This window comes from Oncorhynchus gorbuscha, linkage group LG16 (genome assembly GCF_021184085.1).
Source record: "Oncorhynchus gorbuscha isolate QuinsamMale2020 ecotype Even-year linkage group LG16, OgorEven_v1.0, whole genome shotgun sequence".
In the NCBI taxonomy this organism is placed as follows: domain Eukaryota; kingdom Metazoa; phylum Chordata; class Actinopteri; order Salmoniformes; family Salmonidae; genus Oncorhynchus; species Oncorhynchus gorbuscha.
Genome location: NC_060188.1, coordinates 71,197,156 through 71,216,235, shown reverse-complemented (window position 1 = coordinate 71,216,235; position 19,080 = coordinate 71,197,156). Strand labels below are relative to the sequence as shown.

The 19,080-nt window shown below is 42.1% G+C and overlaps 1 protein-coding gene across 4 annotated transcripts in view; it reads right to left on the bottom strand.

Moving 5' to 3' along the window:
- Nucleotides 1–294: 294 nt before the first annotated feature.
- Nucleotides 295–19,080, bottom strand: part of eda (ectodysplasin A) — a 62,384-nt gene continuing 43,598 nt past the window's right edge. Inside the window, exons 3-8 of one of the 4 annotated variants that reach the window (XM_046306255.1) lie at nucleotides 7,612–7,647; nucleotides 2,567–2,752; nucleotides 2,441–2,463; nucleotides 2,306–2,357; nucleotides 1,914–2,044; nucleotides 295–1,357 (exon numbers count right to left, since the gene is read on the bottom strand). In XM_046306255.1, coding sequence (XP_046162211.1) covers nucleotides 1,097–1,357; nucleotides 1,914–2,044; nucleotides 2,306–2,357; nucleotides 2,441–2,463; nucleotides 2,567–2,752; nucleotides 7,612–7,647 — 689 coding nt within the window. In that variant the 3' untranslated portion in view covers nucleotides 295–1,096. The remainder of the gene's footprint in view (nucleotides 1,358–1,913; nucleotides 2,045–2,305; nucleotides 2,358–2,440; nucleotides 2,464–2,566; nucleotides 2,753–7,611; nucleotides 7,648–19,080) is intronic. The other 3 variants (XM_046306256.1, XM_046306257.1, XM_046306258.1) reach the window with 3 other exon arrangements.

Here is a 19,080-nt window from a genome sequence, read left to right as displayed (position 1 = left end):
AGAGGGGGAGAGAGGGAGAGAGAGAGGGGGAGAGAGAGAGAGGGGGAGAGACAAGGAGGGAGAGAGAGAGTGAGTGGGAGAGAGGCAGGAAAAGATGGAGAGAGGGAGGGAAAGAGGGAGAGAGAGAGAGAGAGAGAGAGAGAGAGAGAGAGAGAGAGAGAGAGAGAGAGAGAGGGAGAGAGGGAGATAGATGGAGAGAGTGAGGGAGAGGGTGAGAGAGAGAGAAAGAGAGAGAGGAGGGAGAGAGAGAGAGGGAGAGAGAGAGAAAGAGAAAGAAGGAGGGATAGAGAGAGAGAAGGAGGGAGAGAGAGGGAGAGGGAGGGAGAGAGAGAGGGAGAGAGAGAGAGAGATAGAGGGAGACAGAGTGTGAGAGGGATTTGCCTACAGATCAATAATTTGCTTTAACCAGTGCACATTCTAACAGAGAAATGTTTTTGTTTCAGCTATAAATGTTAATTTCATCAGACAACTGCCACACATTGTATACCTATATTGTTTTCAAAAACGTTTACAGTATGTACCTATGTTGTCTAACTAACAGACAGTTCTTTCAGTGGAGACATGACTGCCTCCTGTCAACCTTGGTTTCTCAAGCATGTCATGACCAGGGAAACCAAGTTATTATCTATAAATGCAAAATTCTAAAAGTAAAGTCTAATGTATTTATTTCTTCAAACAACTCCTCCCTTTCTTAATGCTAAGACACGTTGGGTGCATATTTGTCCATCATCACCTCCGAAGGTCATAGTCATCATCGCTCTGTGGAAGGAATCTTCCATTAAGAGATAACAGGCAGCGGTTAATATCATTACACCAGGTCATCCCACTATTATAAGGGAGGGTGGTGCTTAACAGCTCAGTAGTAGCCTGAAGGGGCGGGCCTGGCCCAGGCTGAGGGCAGATACTTTAGTACTGTACATGATGTCATCTCTGGAGTAGGTGGGCATCCTCATCTCCTATTGGTTGATATGTGATAGGTGGTGGTTATGGTTGCAGAGGAAGAGTAGAGTGGGAGGAGCCTCCCCCAGGCCATAAGTGGATATGCTGGTAGAGGGGTGGGTCGTGGCTTGACACACAGGTTGGTAGGCCTGCCACTTCAGGAGTGGCTGGCCGGGGGGGCATCCCCAAGGCGGATGCTCCCCAAGAAGGTGGTGTGGTTGGTCATGCTGATGGAGGTGTCCTCGTACACCATCTTGATGGAGATCTTCTGCCGGGCACGCAACAGACACACCCCAGCCGTGTAGCAGGTGTTGAACTTGCGCTGTCCCGTCTCAATGCTCCGCGTACAGCGCAGGAACGGTGTCTTGTCCACCATCACCTCATAACTAGCAATGTCAGTGAAGTTGAGGTAGTAAACCTGGTAGGCAAAGTTATGTGTGGACAAACATGCCATAAATATTATTTAAATTCTGAGGAAATAACATAAATATTAGAATACAGATAATTAACTACTAGACTACTTATTTAACTGAATTTATTTCCAATCATGAGATATAGCAGGCAAACTGGGCAAAAATTACCACAACATATGATTCACTTTGTACAATGTGGCTCAGTTTGAAGGACATGCAAAACATTCACTTCACTCATCCAGACATTTCCCTCTGCAGCCAAAAGCACAGTTAAAATCAACCATGTGTGTTCTGAGAAATGTAGCCTATAGTAATCCATATCATTGCTATTTAATACAAGTCATTTCATGGGGAAATCTAATTTGGATTTCTGTCAATAATAAAGCTTAGACTCAATGCTCAAGGATTCATTATAGATTATGCCTAGTATAGTCAGCCTTACCATAGCCAATTTAGATGTGTTGACCTTACTAACCTTTGAGATATCATAATTCACTGGGACTGCAGAAAGAAAGGATGAGTGACATGCAGGCGAAGAGTTAGGCCCAAGACCGTACTCACTTCTACCTGACTATAGATGAAGTAGGTGCCATCTACCAGCACCTCCAGCTCCCCAGATCTCGAGTGCATCTTGAACACCTTGTGATGCATGGATATCATTTTCCAGTTTCTCAGTACGCCTTCTGAAAGATCTCAGCGTGAGAAAAGGGCAGTCACTCAACATCCGTCATTGCCATACAATTATAGACAGGCAAAAAATAAACTGCAGTAAACACAATGTGCATGTGTATGTCTCCTGCAGTGAATTAATGTCTTAACTTATTCCGATCTGGTCTTAGAGAAACTAATAACAAATAATAGACTTCTTGAAAAGTATTTCTGACTGTAAATGTGCGTTTAATGCGTTTAATTCAGTGATGTGAGGACGAGAGGATCTAAAATTTAACTCTTACCTTCCTTGACCTGTATCGTTGTTTCCTGGCCTTGGAGATGTACCACAGCCGGCTGTAACACAACAAGAAAGAATACATTTGTGGAAAAGTGGACATACATAAAAAAAACATTACAAAATGAAAAGAGTAACACACCTGGCTATCTCTGACTCTGCCCCCTGTAGATTAGAAAACAATTACTGTGTCAGTTTTTTGAATGAAAGATTGAACAACACAAATAAATCAGGATTTGGGCCAAATGGAATGAAAGTGAGGAGGTACCTGAGGGTCCTTGAAGACCAGGGGGTCCCTGTGGCCCTGGGGGTCCAGCAGGGCCTGGAGGTCCGGGTGGTCCTGAGGGGCCCATGGCGTTGTTCCCAGGGATGCCTGGAATGCCAGGAATACCAGGTGGCCCCTGTGGCCCTGGAGGGCCTAGTGGGCCAGGTGCACCCGGAGGGCCCTTCTTACCTAAAAAGTGAAATCTGAATTAGTGGGTACTATGACATGAAAGAAAATACAAATAACCTCATCAGCACTGCACCATCACCTGTAGCAATGGAAGCGTTCACTTAAAGGAAAAATCCACCCAAAACCACTCATTCCTTTAATTTATAACACTAATAAACTCAGCAAAAAAAGAAATGTCCTCTCACTGTCAACTGCGTTTATTTTCATCAAACTTAACATGTGTAAATATTTGTATGAACATAACAAGATTCAATAACTGAGACATAAACTGAACAAGTTCCACAGACGTGACTAACAGAAATGGAATAATGTGTCCCTGAATAAAGGGGGGTCAAAATTCAAAGTAACAGTCAGTATCTGGTGTGTTTGGACCATGATAGTTTGTTGGTGATGTAGACACCAAGGAAATTGAAGCTCTCAACCTGCTCCACTACAACCCCGTCGATGAGAATGGGGGTGGGCTCGGTCCTCCTTTTTCTGTAGTCCACAATCATCTCCTTTGTCTTGATCACGGCACCACATTGCCAGGTCTCTGACCTCCTCCCTATATGCTGTCTCATTGTTGTTGGTGATCAGTCCTACCACTGTTGTGTCGTCGGCAAATTAATTATGATGTTGGAGTCGTGCTTGACCATGCAGTGATGGGTGAACAAGACGTACAGGAAGGGTCTGAGCATGCACCCCTGAAGGGCCCCCATGTTGAGGATCAGCGTGGCAGATGTGTTGTTACCTACACTTACCACCTAGGGGCTGCCCGTCAGGACGTCCAGGATCCAGTTGTAAAGGGAGGTGTTTAGTCCCAGGGTCCTTAGCTTAGTGATGAGCTTTAGTGTTGAATGCTGAGCAGTAATCTATGAATAACGTTCTTCCATAGGTGTTCCTTTTGTCCATGTGGGAAAGGGCAGTGTGGAGTGCAATAGAGATTGCATCATCTGTGGATCTGTTGGGGAGGTATGACAATTGGAGTGTGTCTAGGGTTTTTGGGATAATGGTGTTGATGTGAGCCATGGCCAGCCACTTCATGGCTACAGATGTGAGTACTACGGGTCGGTAGTCATTTAGGCAGTTTAGCTTGGTGTTCTTAGGCACAGGGACTATTGTGGTCTGCTTGAAACATGTTGGAATTACAGACTCGGTCAGGGAGAGGTTGAAAATGACAGTGAAGACACTTGCCAGTTGGTCAGCGCATGCTGGGAGTACAGGTCTTGGTAATCCTTCTGACCCTGCAGCCTTGTGAATGTTGGCCTGTTTAAACATCTTACTCACATCAGCTACGGAGAGTGTGATCACACAATCGTCCGGAACAGCTGATGCTTGCATGCATGCTTCAGTGTTGCTTGCCTCAAAGCGAGAATATAAGTAATTTAGCTCGTCTCGTAGGCTTGTGTCACTGGGCAGCTCGCGTCACTGGGTAGCTCGCGGCTGTGCTTCCCTTTGTAGTCCATAATAGTTTGCAAGCCCTGCCACATCCGATGAGTGTTGGAGCCGGTGTAGTATGATTCAATCTTAGTCCTGTACTGACGCTTTTCCTGTTTGATGGTTTGTCGGAGGGTATTTGTCGGAGGGATTTCTTATAAGCATCCCGCTCATTGAAAGCGGCAGCTCTCCCCTTTAGCTCATAGCGGATGTTGCCTGTAATCCATGGCTGGTTGGGGTATGTACGTACGGTCACTGTGGGGACGATGTCCTCGATGCACTTATTGATGAAGCCAGTGACTCAATGAAATCGGAAGAATCTCGGAACATATTCCAGTCTGTGCTAGCAAAACAATCCTATAGCTTAGCATCTGCGTGATCTGACCACTTCCTTATTGAGTCACTGGTACTTCCTGCTTTAGTCATAGCTTGTAAGCAGGAATCAGGAGGATAGATTTATGGTCAGATTTGCGAAATGGAGGGTGAGGGACAGCTTTGTACGTGTCTCTGTGTGTGGTATAAAGGTGGTGTAAAGTTTTTTTCCCCTCTGGTTGCACATTTGACATGCTGGTAGAAATGAGGTAAAACGGATTTAAGTTTGCCTGCATTAAAGTCCCCGCCCACTAGGAGCGCCGCCTCTGGATGAGCATTTTCTTGTTTGCTTATGGCCTTATACAGCTCGTTGAGTGTGGTCTTAGTGCCAGAGTCAGTTTGTGGTGGTAAATAGAAGGCTACGAAAAATATAGATGAATAGTGTGGTCTACAGCTTATTATGAGATACTCTACCTCAGGCGAGCAAAACCTCAAGACTTTCTTAATATTAGATTTCGTACACCAGCTGTTATTTACAAATAGACATAGACCACCACCCCTTGTCTTACCGGAGGCAGCTGTTCTATCTTGCAGATGGACCGAATATCCAGCCAGCTGTATGTTATCCATGTCGTCGTTCAGCCACGACTCAGTGAAACATAAGATATTACAGTTTTTAATGTCCCTTTGGTAGGATTGTCTTGATCAGAGCTCATCCATTTTGTTGTCCAATGATTGCACATTGGCTAATAGGACTGATGGTAGAGGGGGATTACTCACTCGCCGTTCAGATCCTTACAAGGCACCTCAACCTACGTCCCTGATATCTCTGTCTCTTCTTCATGCGAATTACAGGGATTTGGGCCTTGTTGGGTGTCTGAAGTAAATCTTTCACGTCAGACTAGTTAAAGAAAAAAAATCTTTGTCCAGTACGAGGTGAGCAATCGCTGTCCTGATATCCAGAAGCTATTTTTGGTCATAAGAGACGGTGTCGGAAATAATATGTACAAAATAAGTTACAAATAACTCTTCCGAGATGTGAGATAATTAACTTGCTCTCTGTAATATTGTATAGTTTTGGATTCGTGACATTACGTACTTTAGAGGACAATAGTCACGTTTCTCGACATATACACGGACTTTGAGAAGAGATTGCATGGCGATTAGCTTAGCAATCGTGTGACGCAGCATCACAACGTGAACACGATTGGTCGACAGTCTGCTGGGTGGGGTGTTATATGTTTCTTCATTCTTTGGATTCCTATCTCCTTTCTCTGATATCTCTGGCAGTGGCACCATGCAATGTACCCTGGACTGGAGAGGCAGACAAATAGGAAAAATGTGCTAGATCCTCCGTTAAGTTACACATTTCTTGAGGTAAGAATATTGCAAAAATATGATTAATGGCTCATTCGAGAGAAGACATCTTCCCGAGTTATGACATTGGTCAGTATTGAAATCTGACCTTTATGATAAACATATTCACGATCTAAAAGTCGGATTCCTATTAACCTGTCTGGGACCCTCGCCAACAACCCTCGCCAACAGCCAATGAAATTGCAGGGTGCCAAATTCAATCAACAGAAATCTCATAAATCAAATTTCTCAAACATAGAAGTATTAGGCACAATTTTAAAGATACATTTTTTGTTAATCCAGCCACAGTGTCTGATTTGAAAAAGGCTTTACAGCGAAATCTCCACAAACGATTATGTTAGGTCACCACCAAGTCACAGAAAAACACAGCGATTTTTCCAGCCAAAGCGAATCACTAACCTTTGATGATCTTCATCATATGACACTCATAGGACTTCATGTTGCACAATACATGTATGTTTTGTTCGATAAAGTTAATATTTATATCCAAAAATTTTACATTTTACATTTTACATTTACTCATTTTACATTGGCGTGTTATGTTCAGTAGTTCCAAAACATGTAGTGATTTTGCAGAGAGCCACATCAATTCACAGAAATACTCATAATAACCATTGATAATAGATACAACTATTATAATTGGAACTTTAGATAAACTTCTCCTTAATGCAACCGCTGTGTCAGATTTTGTAAAAACTTTTACGGAAAAAGCATAATCTGTGTATGGCGCTCAAGCCAAACAGATATCCACCATGTTGGAGTCAACATTAGTCAGAAAAAGCATTATATATATTCACTTACCTTTGATGATCTTCATCAGAATGCACTCCCAGGAATCCCAGTTCCACAATGAATGTTTGATTTGTTCGATAAAGTTCATAATTTACGTCCAAACACCTCTTTTTGTTCGCGCATTTAGTAAACCAATTGAAACTCATGAGGAGCGGGCAATTCCAGAGGAAATGTTGGACGAAAATTCCAAAAAGTTATATTACTGGTCGTAGAAACATGTCAAACGATGTATAGAATCAATCTTTAGGATGTTTTTTTATCATAAATGTTCAATAATGTCCCAACCGGAGAATTCTATTGTCTGTAGAAAAGCAATGGAACGAGAGGTAACTTTCTCATGACCTCGCATCACGAGCCCGTGGCTCTCTGCCAGACCTCTGACTCATTCCCCTCTCATTCAGCCCCCCTTCATAGTAGAAGCATCAAACAACATTCTAAAGACTGTTAATATCTAGTGGAAGCCTTCGGAAGTGCAAGATTACCAATATCCCATTGTATCTTCAATAGGGGATGAGTTGAAAAACTACAACCTCAGATTTCCCACTTCCTGTTTGGATTTTTTCTCAGGTTTCTGCCTGCCATATGAGTTCTGTTATACTCACACACATCATTCAAACAGTTTTAGAAATGTCAGTGCTTTCTATCCAATACTACTAATAATATGCATATATTAGCATCTGGGACTGAGTAGGAGGCAGTTTACTCTGGGCACGCTTTTCATCCAAAAGTGAAAATGTTGCCCCCTAGCCCAAACAGGTTTTAACTTCCAGTGTATTGAGAGCGACTATATCACAGTGCTACACCATACTGCCTGCTTGAAAGCCAATAACTCAGATACACATGAAAACATGAAATGACACAGTGAATGGATAGAACATCACTCAGAGATGCACAAAAAGCAATACAACATTCAAAATGGATGAACCTTTCCTCTAAGGATAGATGTAGGAATGTTACTGTACCTTTTTTCCTTTCTTTTCGTTTGTTTCCATGTGATTCTGATGTGATTCCATTCATGTGAAAGAGAGAGAACATACAGATAAATAGAGTCAAACAAGAATAGGGGGATGCAGATGCAGGACATTACAGCTTAAAACACTCCACCCCTGGCACAAGATGTATGCCACTTCTGATCAGTTGTCAAAGCTATGTATTTACGGTTTTCCATCTCATCTTTCCCCTAGTCTGGATTGCAGAATTACAGATAACCCATGAGTCATATAATAGTGCAGAAGCATGTGGAGTAAATGATTGGAGTTAGTTTGAGGATGTTTGTGGCTAACACAAGCTGAACCCAAATGCTATGAAAAGAATCAGCATGCTATTGACCTGAATTCAATAAACTCAACAAATATGATTTTAAAATAGTCAGTTAATGAAATTAGAGGGCTTTGAGAGGACACACAGTATGTCTAACCCTTGTAGATGTATCAAGATAATGTCTCGAGACATAAACAGATTTTCTCATTTTGGACATTTTGTGAATGCACAAAAGTTTGTAATTCCCACTTTAAAATGTTTCTCTTTAATAAGTGATATAAAATCTGGAACACATTAAGAGTGAAACATCTGAAATGCCAAACCCTTTGTGAAAAGTCTAGAGCAGGAGGTGGTCTGGGAGTAATTATCATTTAAAGACTCAGGAATTTTACTGATTTGAGGAAAATGTCTCTGAAGGTCGTTTTCATTGTTTATACTGCTGTATGTTGTAGTAGCTTTGGCTATGTCAAACAACACAAAAAGAGAGTTTGAGTTGACCATTGCTTGAGAAGCTTCTCTCCCAAATGTTGACATGGAATGAAAAGAAGCTAAGAACATTGTGTGTTGCATGAGCCATGAGAACAACTTTTAAGAAAGCAAAACTGGGAAAAAATCACATTCCAAAAGTTACATAAATATTTATTTCAGAGATGTTAAAAAATCCCAATCACTGTGTCCATGAAAGCCATGAGGGCCCTGAGCTGAAACACTTGTTATCAGTGAGAGATGGTGTGGCGCTGTGCCCACTGCTGTGCTCTGTGCTCTATTTGGACCCATTTCTTTGTATAAAGTGTGTTAGGGTTTCCTGAAAACAACTTCCTTAACCACAGCTTTCTGCCAGGTACTGCAAGCATGGGACTTGCTGAGCACAATGTAATTAATGTCAGGACTCCAAAAACAACAAGACTTGGATATTACTGGACCCGAGTCAGAGTCTGGGATGGACATTGAAAGTAAAATTCCCTGTAACGAGTGCACAGCACATGTCATTTATTTGATTTGAATTGCATGAATGGACCCATCCAAAGCGCTACAATTATACAATTGGAAAATAATATCCTAACATCCTTGTTCCACTCAATAAACAACATCTGTACAGCAAACAAAGTGAAAATACGTAAGAAGACTGTCAATCACACTGTAAGACCTGTGATATGCACTTTGTATGTCTGTTTGAATTGGCTTCGAAGTTGTTTTCTCAATAAATGTCATCATTTTGCTGTTTTAATTACCATTGTTTCTTAATGTTTTCTGGTTGTCTTCTCACGCAACATATATATTTTTTCTCAAAACATAAGAGATCAAAAGTAAGAAGAACAATTTGCTTAAGACGCTAGATTAAATGTTGTATTTATTCCAGATGACTTTCATTTCAAATGAGCTAAATAGTTTATTTGATGTGCAAAGTAAACATGTATTGCATGGCTAACTATGGATCTGAATGGTGAACAACTTTACATTGAAGATGGAAAGATGAGTCTGAGAGCACATGAAACAGACTCCAAAACATTGGATCTTCCTTCGTTTTGTCAATGTGCATACAGGACCAACTGTGCTAAAATGTGAAAGACTTTACATGCAGGAACTATATTGTATCAACAAGATAGAAGTGCTCCTCATATTAAAGGAAACTGTCCACCTACAACAACACCCACTCACTAATCAATCTGTCTAAAAACCTAGCAGAGAATCTTGGAATCTGTCATAGCCAGAAAACAGCCAAAGGGAGCATTACTCATTAAACAACTTACTAATCGGTTGGATAAGTGATAACAACACTTTTCACTTTGTTTTCATTGGCAGACGTCTAGGAACAGACTGTTTTACCGGAAAGAAGAATTGAAAGCTAGATGTAAGATCCTAGATGTAAGACTTGCAAGCTAGATGTAAGATTTGCGGCGCAAATTTGATCACTCTTTTGTTGCGGAAGGCTTCTTAAGTTTGTAATTTCCACTTTAAAATGTCATACTTGATTTGACCTAACGCAAAATGTATCAACCCCTAAGAAAAATGTCAATTCATTATAATACACATAATATTTCACATTTCCTGTTGCTGCAAGATTATTTTTTTGCTGTAGCAATCTGGCTCAAATTAAGATCTCACATCTGTAATAGATCAAAATGCCTTCAGCAAACTCTCTGCATACATATAGTTTGGAAAACAAACCCCATGTCGCTTAATCATCAATCAGATATAAGATTCAAAAGATTAGAAAAGAATAAGACTTATTTGTACTTTGTATTTTTATATAATTACCAAAGCATCCATGTCCATATGTGAAAAATAACAAAATTATTGATCTTTTTACTGAGGAGTTCTGTGTATTTACACATTGTAATGTGTGTATAATATATGAGTTAACACTCCTTTGCTCTGTTTGGATGAAACATGCAGTGGTTGGAGAGTGAGACAGAATCATTGAAGTCTCCATTTCGGACTTAACCGAATAAACACTTGTCTAAGATAGTTATGATGACATTGCGCCTTGAACAAATCCAGTTTGACAAGAGATTTGTACAGATATAACAAACATTTAAACACACTCTCCCCTCCATCCCAAGTGTGTCTGCTTACTCTCATGGCCGTACTGTATCCGTCAACATGGACAGCTTTGTTACCAGTAGATAGATAGTTACGGTAATGCTTAAGCCCTTCTACTCTGCAGCCATAAGTATGTTTTATGTTCAGGTTGTCAGTCACAAAATGTTGGCACCAAAGGCCAGCATGTCCACAGCCTTGGACACACCCTGCCTGCCTTGACAATAGATGAGAGGTACATGTTGATGGGGAAACCGTGGTCATTTCTCCATCATACATTTTCCCCAGCAACAAGCATATTCTTGTTGAGTGAAAATAAGAACATGATGACAAAAAAAAAAAATATATATATATATATATTATTTTCACATACACCAGATACACCAGATATTTTCACACACACACACACACACACACACACACACACACACACACACACACACACACACACACACACACACACACACACACACACACACACACACACACACACACACACACACACACACACACACACACACACACACACACACACACACACACACAGCTCATTACTCAGCTGTTTTTACAAGAGGTGTCCCCACTTAGGCACATGACTCAGCACAGCCTCCAAAGGTGCACCAGGAATTTAATGGTTGGGGATATGGTTAATAAATACTGGTAAATGTTTTATGGAGAGGCAGGGGAACAGAACAACAACAAGAGAGAACAAGGCTGTCACCAGTGTGACACAGCTCTAACAGCCGTACACTCATGATAATTGATTTCTGAAAAGAATCCCCCATATTCCATCTATAAACAGATTGTAACAAAAAAGTGGTGCAATGCTTTAATGAATGGAACAAATTAGCATCAAAGAGGACCAACATTGAAAACACATTTTCACAACACGTACTACAAAAACACATCTGCTGTGAAATGGCTTGCAAAGGCAAACTGCATATTTATGAAGGCAAAGTGCATCTGACATGAAAGAGAAATTATTATTTTGGCAAATGCTTCAGTACCAGCTCCTTTGGCTTGATAGTGCAGAGGGCTCTTTTAAGTCCTCTCCCAGGGCCAGCTGATATACTTCCATCATTAACACATCCAGTCATGGCTCAACAGCTGAGGACTCTGTTGTATCCCACACTTTAGTGTTAACTGTTAACAGTCAAAGGATTACAGATGGTCCCTCGGTCGGTCTACCATTTGGAATCAATACAAAACATTTGCACTGGGGTAACCTCTGTTATTTTGGATACATGTGACAAACACTGTTCTACATAGCACTGTGCGCAGTCTGGCATATGTCAGACATCAAGTCATACTGCCGAAAGCATACTTAGCCATGATGTTTGTTAGCATGTGTTAAACAAACAAATTGCAATACATTCAATTATAGATACATACCAGTCTCTCTGTCATTCAATCACTTTGTCATTAGTGAATTGAAATCTAGCAGTGAGGGAACAGAATCCAGATATTATGGCGATCAAACGGAGAACATAGAGGGAGTCAATGTGTGAAAACACTTAGTGTGTCAAACACTTCGGGTTGGGAGTGTTCATTCCTGCTCAAAGCCACTTCTGCAAAATAGCCTGATTTAAAACAAGGATACTTAATATCTTGTAATGGCTAGAACTTTGAGAAAATATTTCTGCTTTGTTTCTTCTGTACTAACTGAAAGTACATACATGTACTACCACATGGCAACATGCCTATTCCCCCAAAAAATCGAATAAAAAAGGCACAACGCAAACCTAAAATATCTGACTGTCAAGAAGCCCTCACCAGTTGTCCAAATGGAATAGGATCTGCTTTGTGTAACCTCATACTGCATCGGTCCTGCACAGTGCAGCTCTAACCCCTGAGCGCAGACTGTGATTCATGGCAGGGGATTATAATACATGGTCTTTTTTTCTTTTAATCAAAATAAAAGGACAGACCTGCCAAGAAGCAGGTGGGGGAAATTGTTAACATGCATTCCTGAGGCCTGAGAATGTCGCTATTTGCTTTAAAGCTCAGCCTTAATTGAATAAGCTTGTAATGTCGAGCTAAACTCACATATCCATTTGCTAATTCAACCATACTCAGCTTGTTCGATAACATCATTTGTCTTTTTAGCTAATTTGGAAAGATCTTTAGACCGGGGCTGCTTGGTCTTTAAAAGTAATGGACAAGAAATGTTTAAATCAAATTGAATTATAAAAACAAACAGCTGTTATTCTAGAAAATGAGTAAGCCAATGGTCACATCTGAAAATTTGCTCTCCTCTCTCCTGCTCCACTTGAAGGGGAAAAACATAATTATATAATCCAGTGAGCTGGTGCTCCCAGTCCTGCCAAAGGCCTTGTCATGTTATGCTGTCTGAGAAGTGGAGTGGCCCAGGGGAACCTAACACAAGCAGAGAGAGGATGGGTGGGGGTAATAAGAAGATGAGCCAATTGGCCAATCTGTCGTCTCTCTGGCTAATTTGATTTAAAAAGAGTGAAGTTAGCCAGCAGCTTCATTGTTGCAATTTGAACAAGTCTCACAGTAGGAGGCCGGATCAGTTGCGACCCATTACCAAGCAGTATTGATTTTTAAAATTTAAATTTCACCTTTATTTAACCAGGTAGGCTAGTTGAGAACAAGTTCACATTTGCAACTGCGACCTGGCCAAGATAAAGCATAGCAGTGTGAACAGACAACACAGAGTTACACATGGAGTAAACAATTAACAAGTCAATAACACAAATGACACTGCCTTAGTTCCTTGAATACTTTTAAAGATATGTCTTTGTAATTGACCTTTGTGGATTTGTGAGGTATGATATGTACTCCGCACATGATATATTGTATGTGCAGCAGTCTTATGGCTTGGGAGTAGAAGCTGTTAAGGAGCCTTTTGGACCTAGACTTAGTGCTCCGGTACTGCTTGACGTGCGGTAACAGAGACAACAGTCTATGGCTTTTGGGCCTATATCTGACACCACCTAGTATACTCCAGGCTGCATCACATCCGGCCATGATTGGAAGTCTCATAGGGCTGCGCACAATAGGCCCAGCGTCGCCCGGGGTAGGCCGTCATTGTAAATAAGAATTTGTTCTTAACTGGCTTGCCTAGTTAAATGAAGTTTCAATAAAATAAATAAAATATAGGTCTTGGATGGCAGGACGCTTGACCCCAGTGATGTACTGGGCTGCATGCACTACCCCCTGTAGCGCATTATAGTCGGATGCTGAGCAATTGCCATACCAGGCGGTGATGCAACAGGTCAGGATGCTATGAAGATTATGAGGATCTGGGCATCCAAGCCAAATCTTTTCAGTCTCCCGAGGGGGAAAAGGCGTGCCCTCTTCACAACTTTATTAGGTGTTTTTGGACCATGATAGTTTGTTGGTGATGTGGACACCAAGGAACTTAGAACTCCCAACCCGCTCCACTACAGCCCAGTCGGTGTGAATGGGGGCGTGTTCGGCCTTCATTTTCATGTAGTCCACGATCATTTCCTTTGTCTTGCTCAGGTTGAGGGAGAGGTTATTGTCAGTCTCTGACCTCCCTATAGGCTGTCTCATCATTGTCGGTGATCAGGCCTACCACCGTTGTGTCGTCAGCAAACTTAATGATGGTGTTGGAGTTGTGCTTGATTACACAGTTGTGGGTGAAAAGGGAGAAAGGAGGGGACTAAGCACGCACCCCTGAAGGGCCCCCGTGTTGAGGATCAGTGTGGCAGATGTGTTGTTGCCAGTTGCAGAGGGAGGTGTTTAGTCCCAGGGTCCTTAGCTTAATGTTGAGCTTTGTGGGCACTATGGTGTTGAATGCTGAGCTGTGGTCAATGAACAGCATTCTCACATAGGTGCTCCTTTTGTCCAGGTGGGAAAGGCCAGTGTGGAGTGCAATTGAGATTGCATCATCTGTGGATCTGTTGGGGCAGTATGCGAATTGGAGTGGGTCTAGGGTTTCCAGGAAGATTGTGTTGATTTGAGCCATGACCAGCCTTTCAAAGCACTTCATGGCTACCAATGTGAGGGCTATGGGGTGGTAGTCATTTAGACAGGTTACATTCACTTTCTTGGGCACAGGGACTGTGGTGGTCTGCTTGAAACATGTAGGTATTACAGACTCGGTCAGGGAGAGGTTGAAAATGTCAGACACTTGCCAGTTGGTCCACCCATGCTCTGAGTACAAGTCCTGGTAATCCGTCTGGCCCCGCAGCCTTGTGAATGTTGACCTCTTTAAAGGTCTTGCTCACATCAGCTACGGAGAGTGTGATCACATAGTCTTCCAGAACAGCTGGTGCTCTTGTGCATGATTCAGTGTTGCTTGCCTCAAAGTGAGCATAAAGGCATTTAACCCATCTGGTAGGCCTGCGTAACTGGGCAGCTCGCAGCTGGGTTTGTAAGCCCTGTCACATCCGATGAGCGTCAAAGCCGGTGTAGTAGGATTCAATCTTAGTTCTTAACAGACGCTTTGCCTGTTTGATGGTTTGTCTGAGGGCATAGCGGGATTTCTTATAAGCGGCCGGAGTAGTGTCTAGCCTTTAGCGCGATGCGGATGTTGCCTGTAATCCATGGCTTCTGTTTGGGATATGTACATACGGTCACTGTGGGGACGAAGTCGTCGACGCACTTATTGATGAAGCCAGTGACTGAGGTGGTATGCTCCTCAATGCCATTGGATGAATCCCGGAACATATTCTCATCTGAGCTAGCAAAACAGTCCTGTAGCGTTTCATCCACGTCATCTGAACACTTCCGTATTGAGAGAGACACTGATACGTCCTGCTTAAGATTGTACTTGTAAGGAGGAATCAGGAGGATAGAATTATGGTCAATTTAAAAAAAATAGAGGGCGAGAGAGAGCTTTGGACGTGTCTTTATGTGTCGATTAAAGGTGGTCTAGATTTTTTCTCCTTTGGTTGCACATGTGATATGCTGGTAGAAATGAGGTAAAACAGATTTAAGTTTGCCTGCATTGAAGTCCCCGGCCACTATGAGTGCCACATCTGGATGAACATTTTGTTGTTTGCTTATGGCCTTATACAGCTCGTTGAGTGCGGTCAGTGTGCCAGAGTCAGTTTGTTGTGGTAAATAGAAGGCTACGAAAAATATAGATGTAAACTCTTTTGGAAGATAGTGTGGTCTACAGCTTATCATGAGGTACTCTACCTCAGGTGAGCAATACCTCGAGACTACTTTAATAGGGCCCCTGAGTGGTTCAGCAGTCTAAGTCACTGCGTCTCTATGCTAGAGGCGTCACTACAGATCCTGGTTCGATTCCAGGCTGTATCACAACCGGCCGTGAATGGGAGTCCCATAGGGCAGCGCACAATTGGCCCAGCTTCGTCTAGGTTTGGGTTTGGCCAGGGTAAGCTGTCATTGTAAATAAGAATTTGTTCTTAACTGAATTGCCTAGTTAAATAAAGCGCACCAGCTGTTATTGACAAACAGACACACACCCCCACCCCTTGTTTTACCAGACGTAGCTGTTCTGTCCTGCCGATGCACGGAAAACCAAGCAAATGTATATTATCCATGTCGTCGTTCAGCCACGACTCGGTGATGTCTCGTTGGTAGGATAGTCTTGAACTGAGCTCATCCAGTGATTGCACGTTGGCTAATAGAATGGATACTAGAGGCGGGTTAAACACTCACTGACAAATTCTCACAAGGCACCCTGATCTCCGCCCCCTGTATTTCATTATTTTCTTCATGCTAATGAAAAGGATTTGGGTCTTGTCTGAGAGCAACATTGTATCCTTTGTGTCCATCTCCTTAAATAAAAAATATTTGTCCAGTTCGAGGTGAGTAATCTCTGTTCTGATAACCAGAAGCTCTTTTCGGTCATAAGAGACGGTAGTGTCAACATTATGTACAAAATAAATGAGAAACAATGTGAAAAAACACACAAAATAGCACAATTGGTTAAAGAGCCCGTAAAACGGCAGCCATCCCCTCCGGTACCATTCTTCCATATAACAGTAGAACTATGACTGCACCAAAACAGACAAAGAATTATTTGACATAATAAGCCTCAGATCCATGAAACTCTGTACCTGTCCGTGTTGAAAGATATCCCCTATAAAACTGACAAATCCATTTTGCAGTGAGACAGAGAAGAGGCATATCCGGTGTACGAAGCATATGTAGGGCTAACAAACTCTGAAGACTCACATATGTATGTATACATATGTCATTCTGATAGTCCCCATGCTGAGTGTTCCAGTTTACACTATGGCACACAGAGCATACAAGGACAAGGCTTTCATGACTCACTCTCACAATCCATTTCCAATGCAACCACAAACTCTACACTCCAGAAAGAATGAATAAATACCTTGGAATAAAAATTCTGTTCAACTGGATTAGATTCGAGTGTGAAGCAAAGACAGATGGGTTTTGCGGTGTGAACACATCTCTGTGAATAAATTCAGTGACACATGTAGGTGATAAGAAGGAGGAACTTCATGACAGGTGAACATAAAGCTCATCCTTTCAACAGCAGCAGTCGTCTGTGTCAGGGCATGTCTCACAGCGATCCCACTTCTACCGGTTACAACACTGACCCCGTACTCTTTGACAGGTGAAAAATCACAATCATTTTGTGCTTGTGAAGATTAAAGCCACCCTCAATACATTGTTAAATCTCCCCAGGGAGGAAGTACAGAAGGAGTAGGATCCCTCCCTTCCTCCTACATTGTCTCCTAAACCCAAGGTGGTAGAGATCAAAACAGATAAGGTGTCACAGAAGGTTTGTTCACCGCAGAAGCGTATCGCCTGGTTCTAAGGCAGGCGGAAGTGCCCTAAGCCTGAGCAGTGTGATCATACACGAACCGTCTAGTGTATTTTCAGTCCAGTGAAAATATACATTTGCAGTTGCTGTTGCCCTCCATATTGCCTATTCTTGTCACATTCTTTAGGGGGCTCTTTTGGAGAGGCCTTTCCTTCCATATAGTACCTGTACCCTTTCCAATACTTTTCTTTGGATGTTTGTAGGGGAGTCACTCTTCAATGCTGATCTTGGGAATGCGGGTAGTTCAAAACCAGGCAGGCATTTCTGAGGCAGCCAAAGACCTGGTAATTTCTGGGCTCTGCCAACACCTCTCTTGCAATACTCTGTGCTCTGGCACACTTCATATGGCATGCAGCACCTTTGTGCTTGTGTGGATCTTTATCACCAGTGGAAACCTTTCCTGGCACCAATCTAACATACTACTTTCTAACTCCTAATATCCTATTTCCTAATTGTTCTTGGTGACTGACACCTCATCAGTGACCATCAGAGGAGATCCTCAGCATTAAAGGAAAGAGTCACCCATTTTTATGTTATATATACACTGAACAAAAATATAATCACAACATGCAAGAATGTCAAAGATATATGATCCCACAGGTGAAGAAGCCGGATGTGGAGGGCCTAGGCTGGTGTGGTTACACGTGGTCTGTAGTTGTGAGGCCAGTTGGACGTACTGCCAAATTCTCTAAAACAACATTGGAGGCAGCATATGGTAAGAAATTAACATTAAATTATCTGGAAACAGCTCTGGAGGACATTCCTGCAGTCAGCATGCCAATTGCATGCTCCCTCAAAACTTGAGACATCTCCGTGGCATTGTGTTGTGTGACAAAACTGCACATTTTAAAGTGGTGCACCTGTGTAAGGATCATGCTGTTTAATCAGCTTCTTGATATGCCACATCTATCAGGTGATTGGATTATCTTTTTCAAAGGAGAAATATTCACTATTTGTAATGTAAAACAAATTTGTGCACACAATTTGAGAGAAATAAGCTTTTGGTGCCTATGGAACATTTGTGGGATTTTTTATTTCAGCTCATGAAACATGGGACCCTTACATGTTGCATTTATATTTTTTGTTCAGTGTAGTTTTTGTGCATCTCTTATATGCATATTTTATCTCAGAGATAAGAAAAAAAACCAGTAACATTCCAAATGGGTGAATCTTTCCTTTAAGCCAAAAGAGCAGCTCTCCAGCTGGGATCACAGCACTACTTCTTCCCTACAGTACCTCTCCAATGAAAACACTGGACCTGCACCATATTTACATGTAAATATATCCTCAGGGCAGAAAGCAGCAGCGCCCAAAACACATGTCAATCATCTCCTCAGCCTCCCCTGACTGGAGGTAATCCGAGGAAAGGAACAATGCCTCACCAGATCCTGATTCTGGCAGGATCATACCAACCTTATTGTGTGAAGCTGAAATATGTAGACTCACTTCAACTGATATCTAAGCAGCAGCAGTAGCCCACAATGGAAAGAGAGAGCGAGGGAGAGAGAGAGAGAGACTTAAACCCTCTAATGACAGAGCGCCCAAACAAATTACTGCATTGTAAATGTTCCAATGCAATGCATGTCAGGCTTTGAACTGAATACCACATCAGAAATCCAGTGCTCGCTCCTTTCAAACCAAGAAATCAGGAGAACAGCCGCAAAAATGTAATTACTTATATTCTGGTTTTATACCAACAACATAGAAGTGGGGAACAGCGTCTCCCTCCCAAAGTGCATAGATCCAGCCTCTGTAAATGCAACTAAACGTCCCGCCCAGTGAAGGAAAGGCGCCCTGTGTAATTTTTTAAACAGGACAAACAGTGACATGTACTCTGAATGACCTAAAATGATAAACCCAATTGTGATGATCG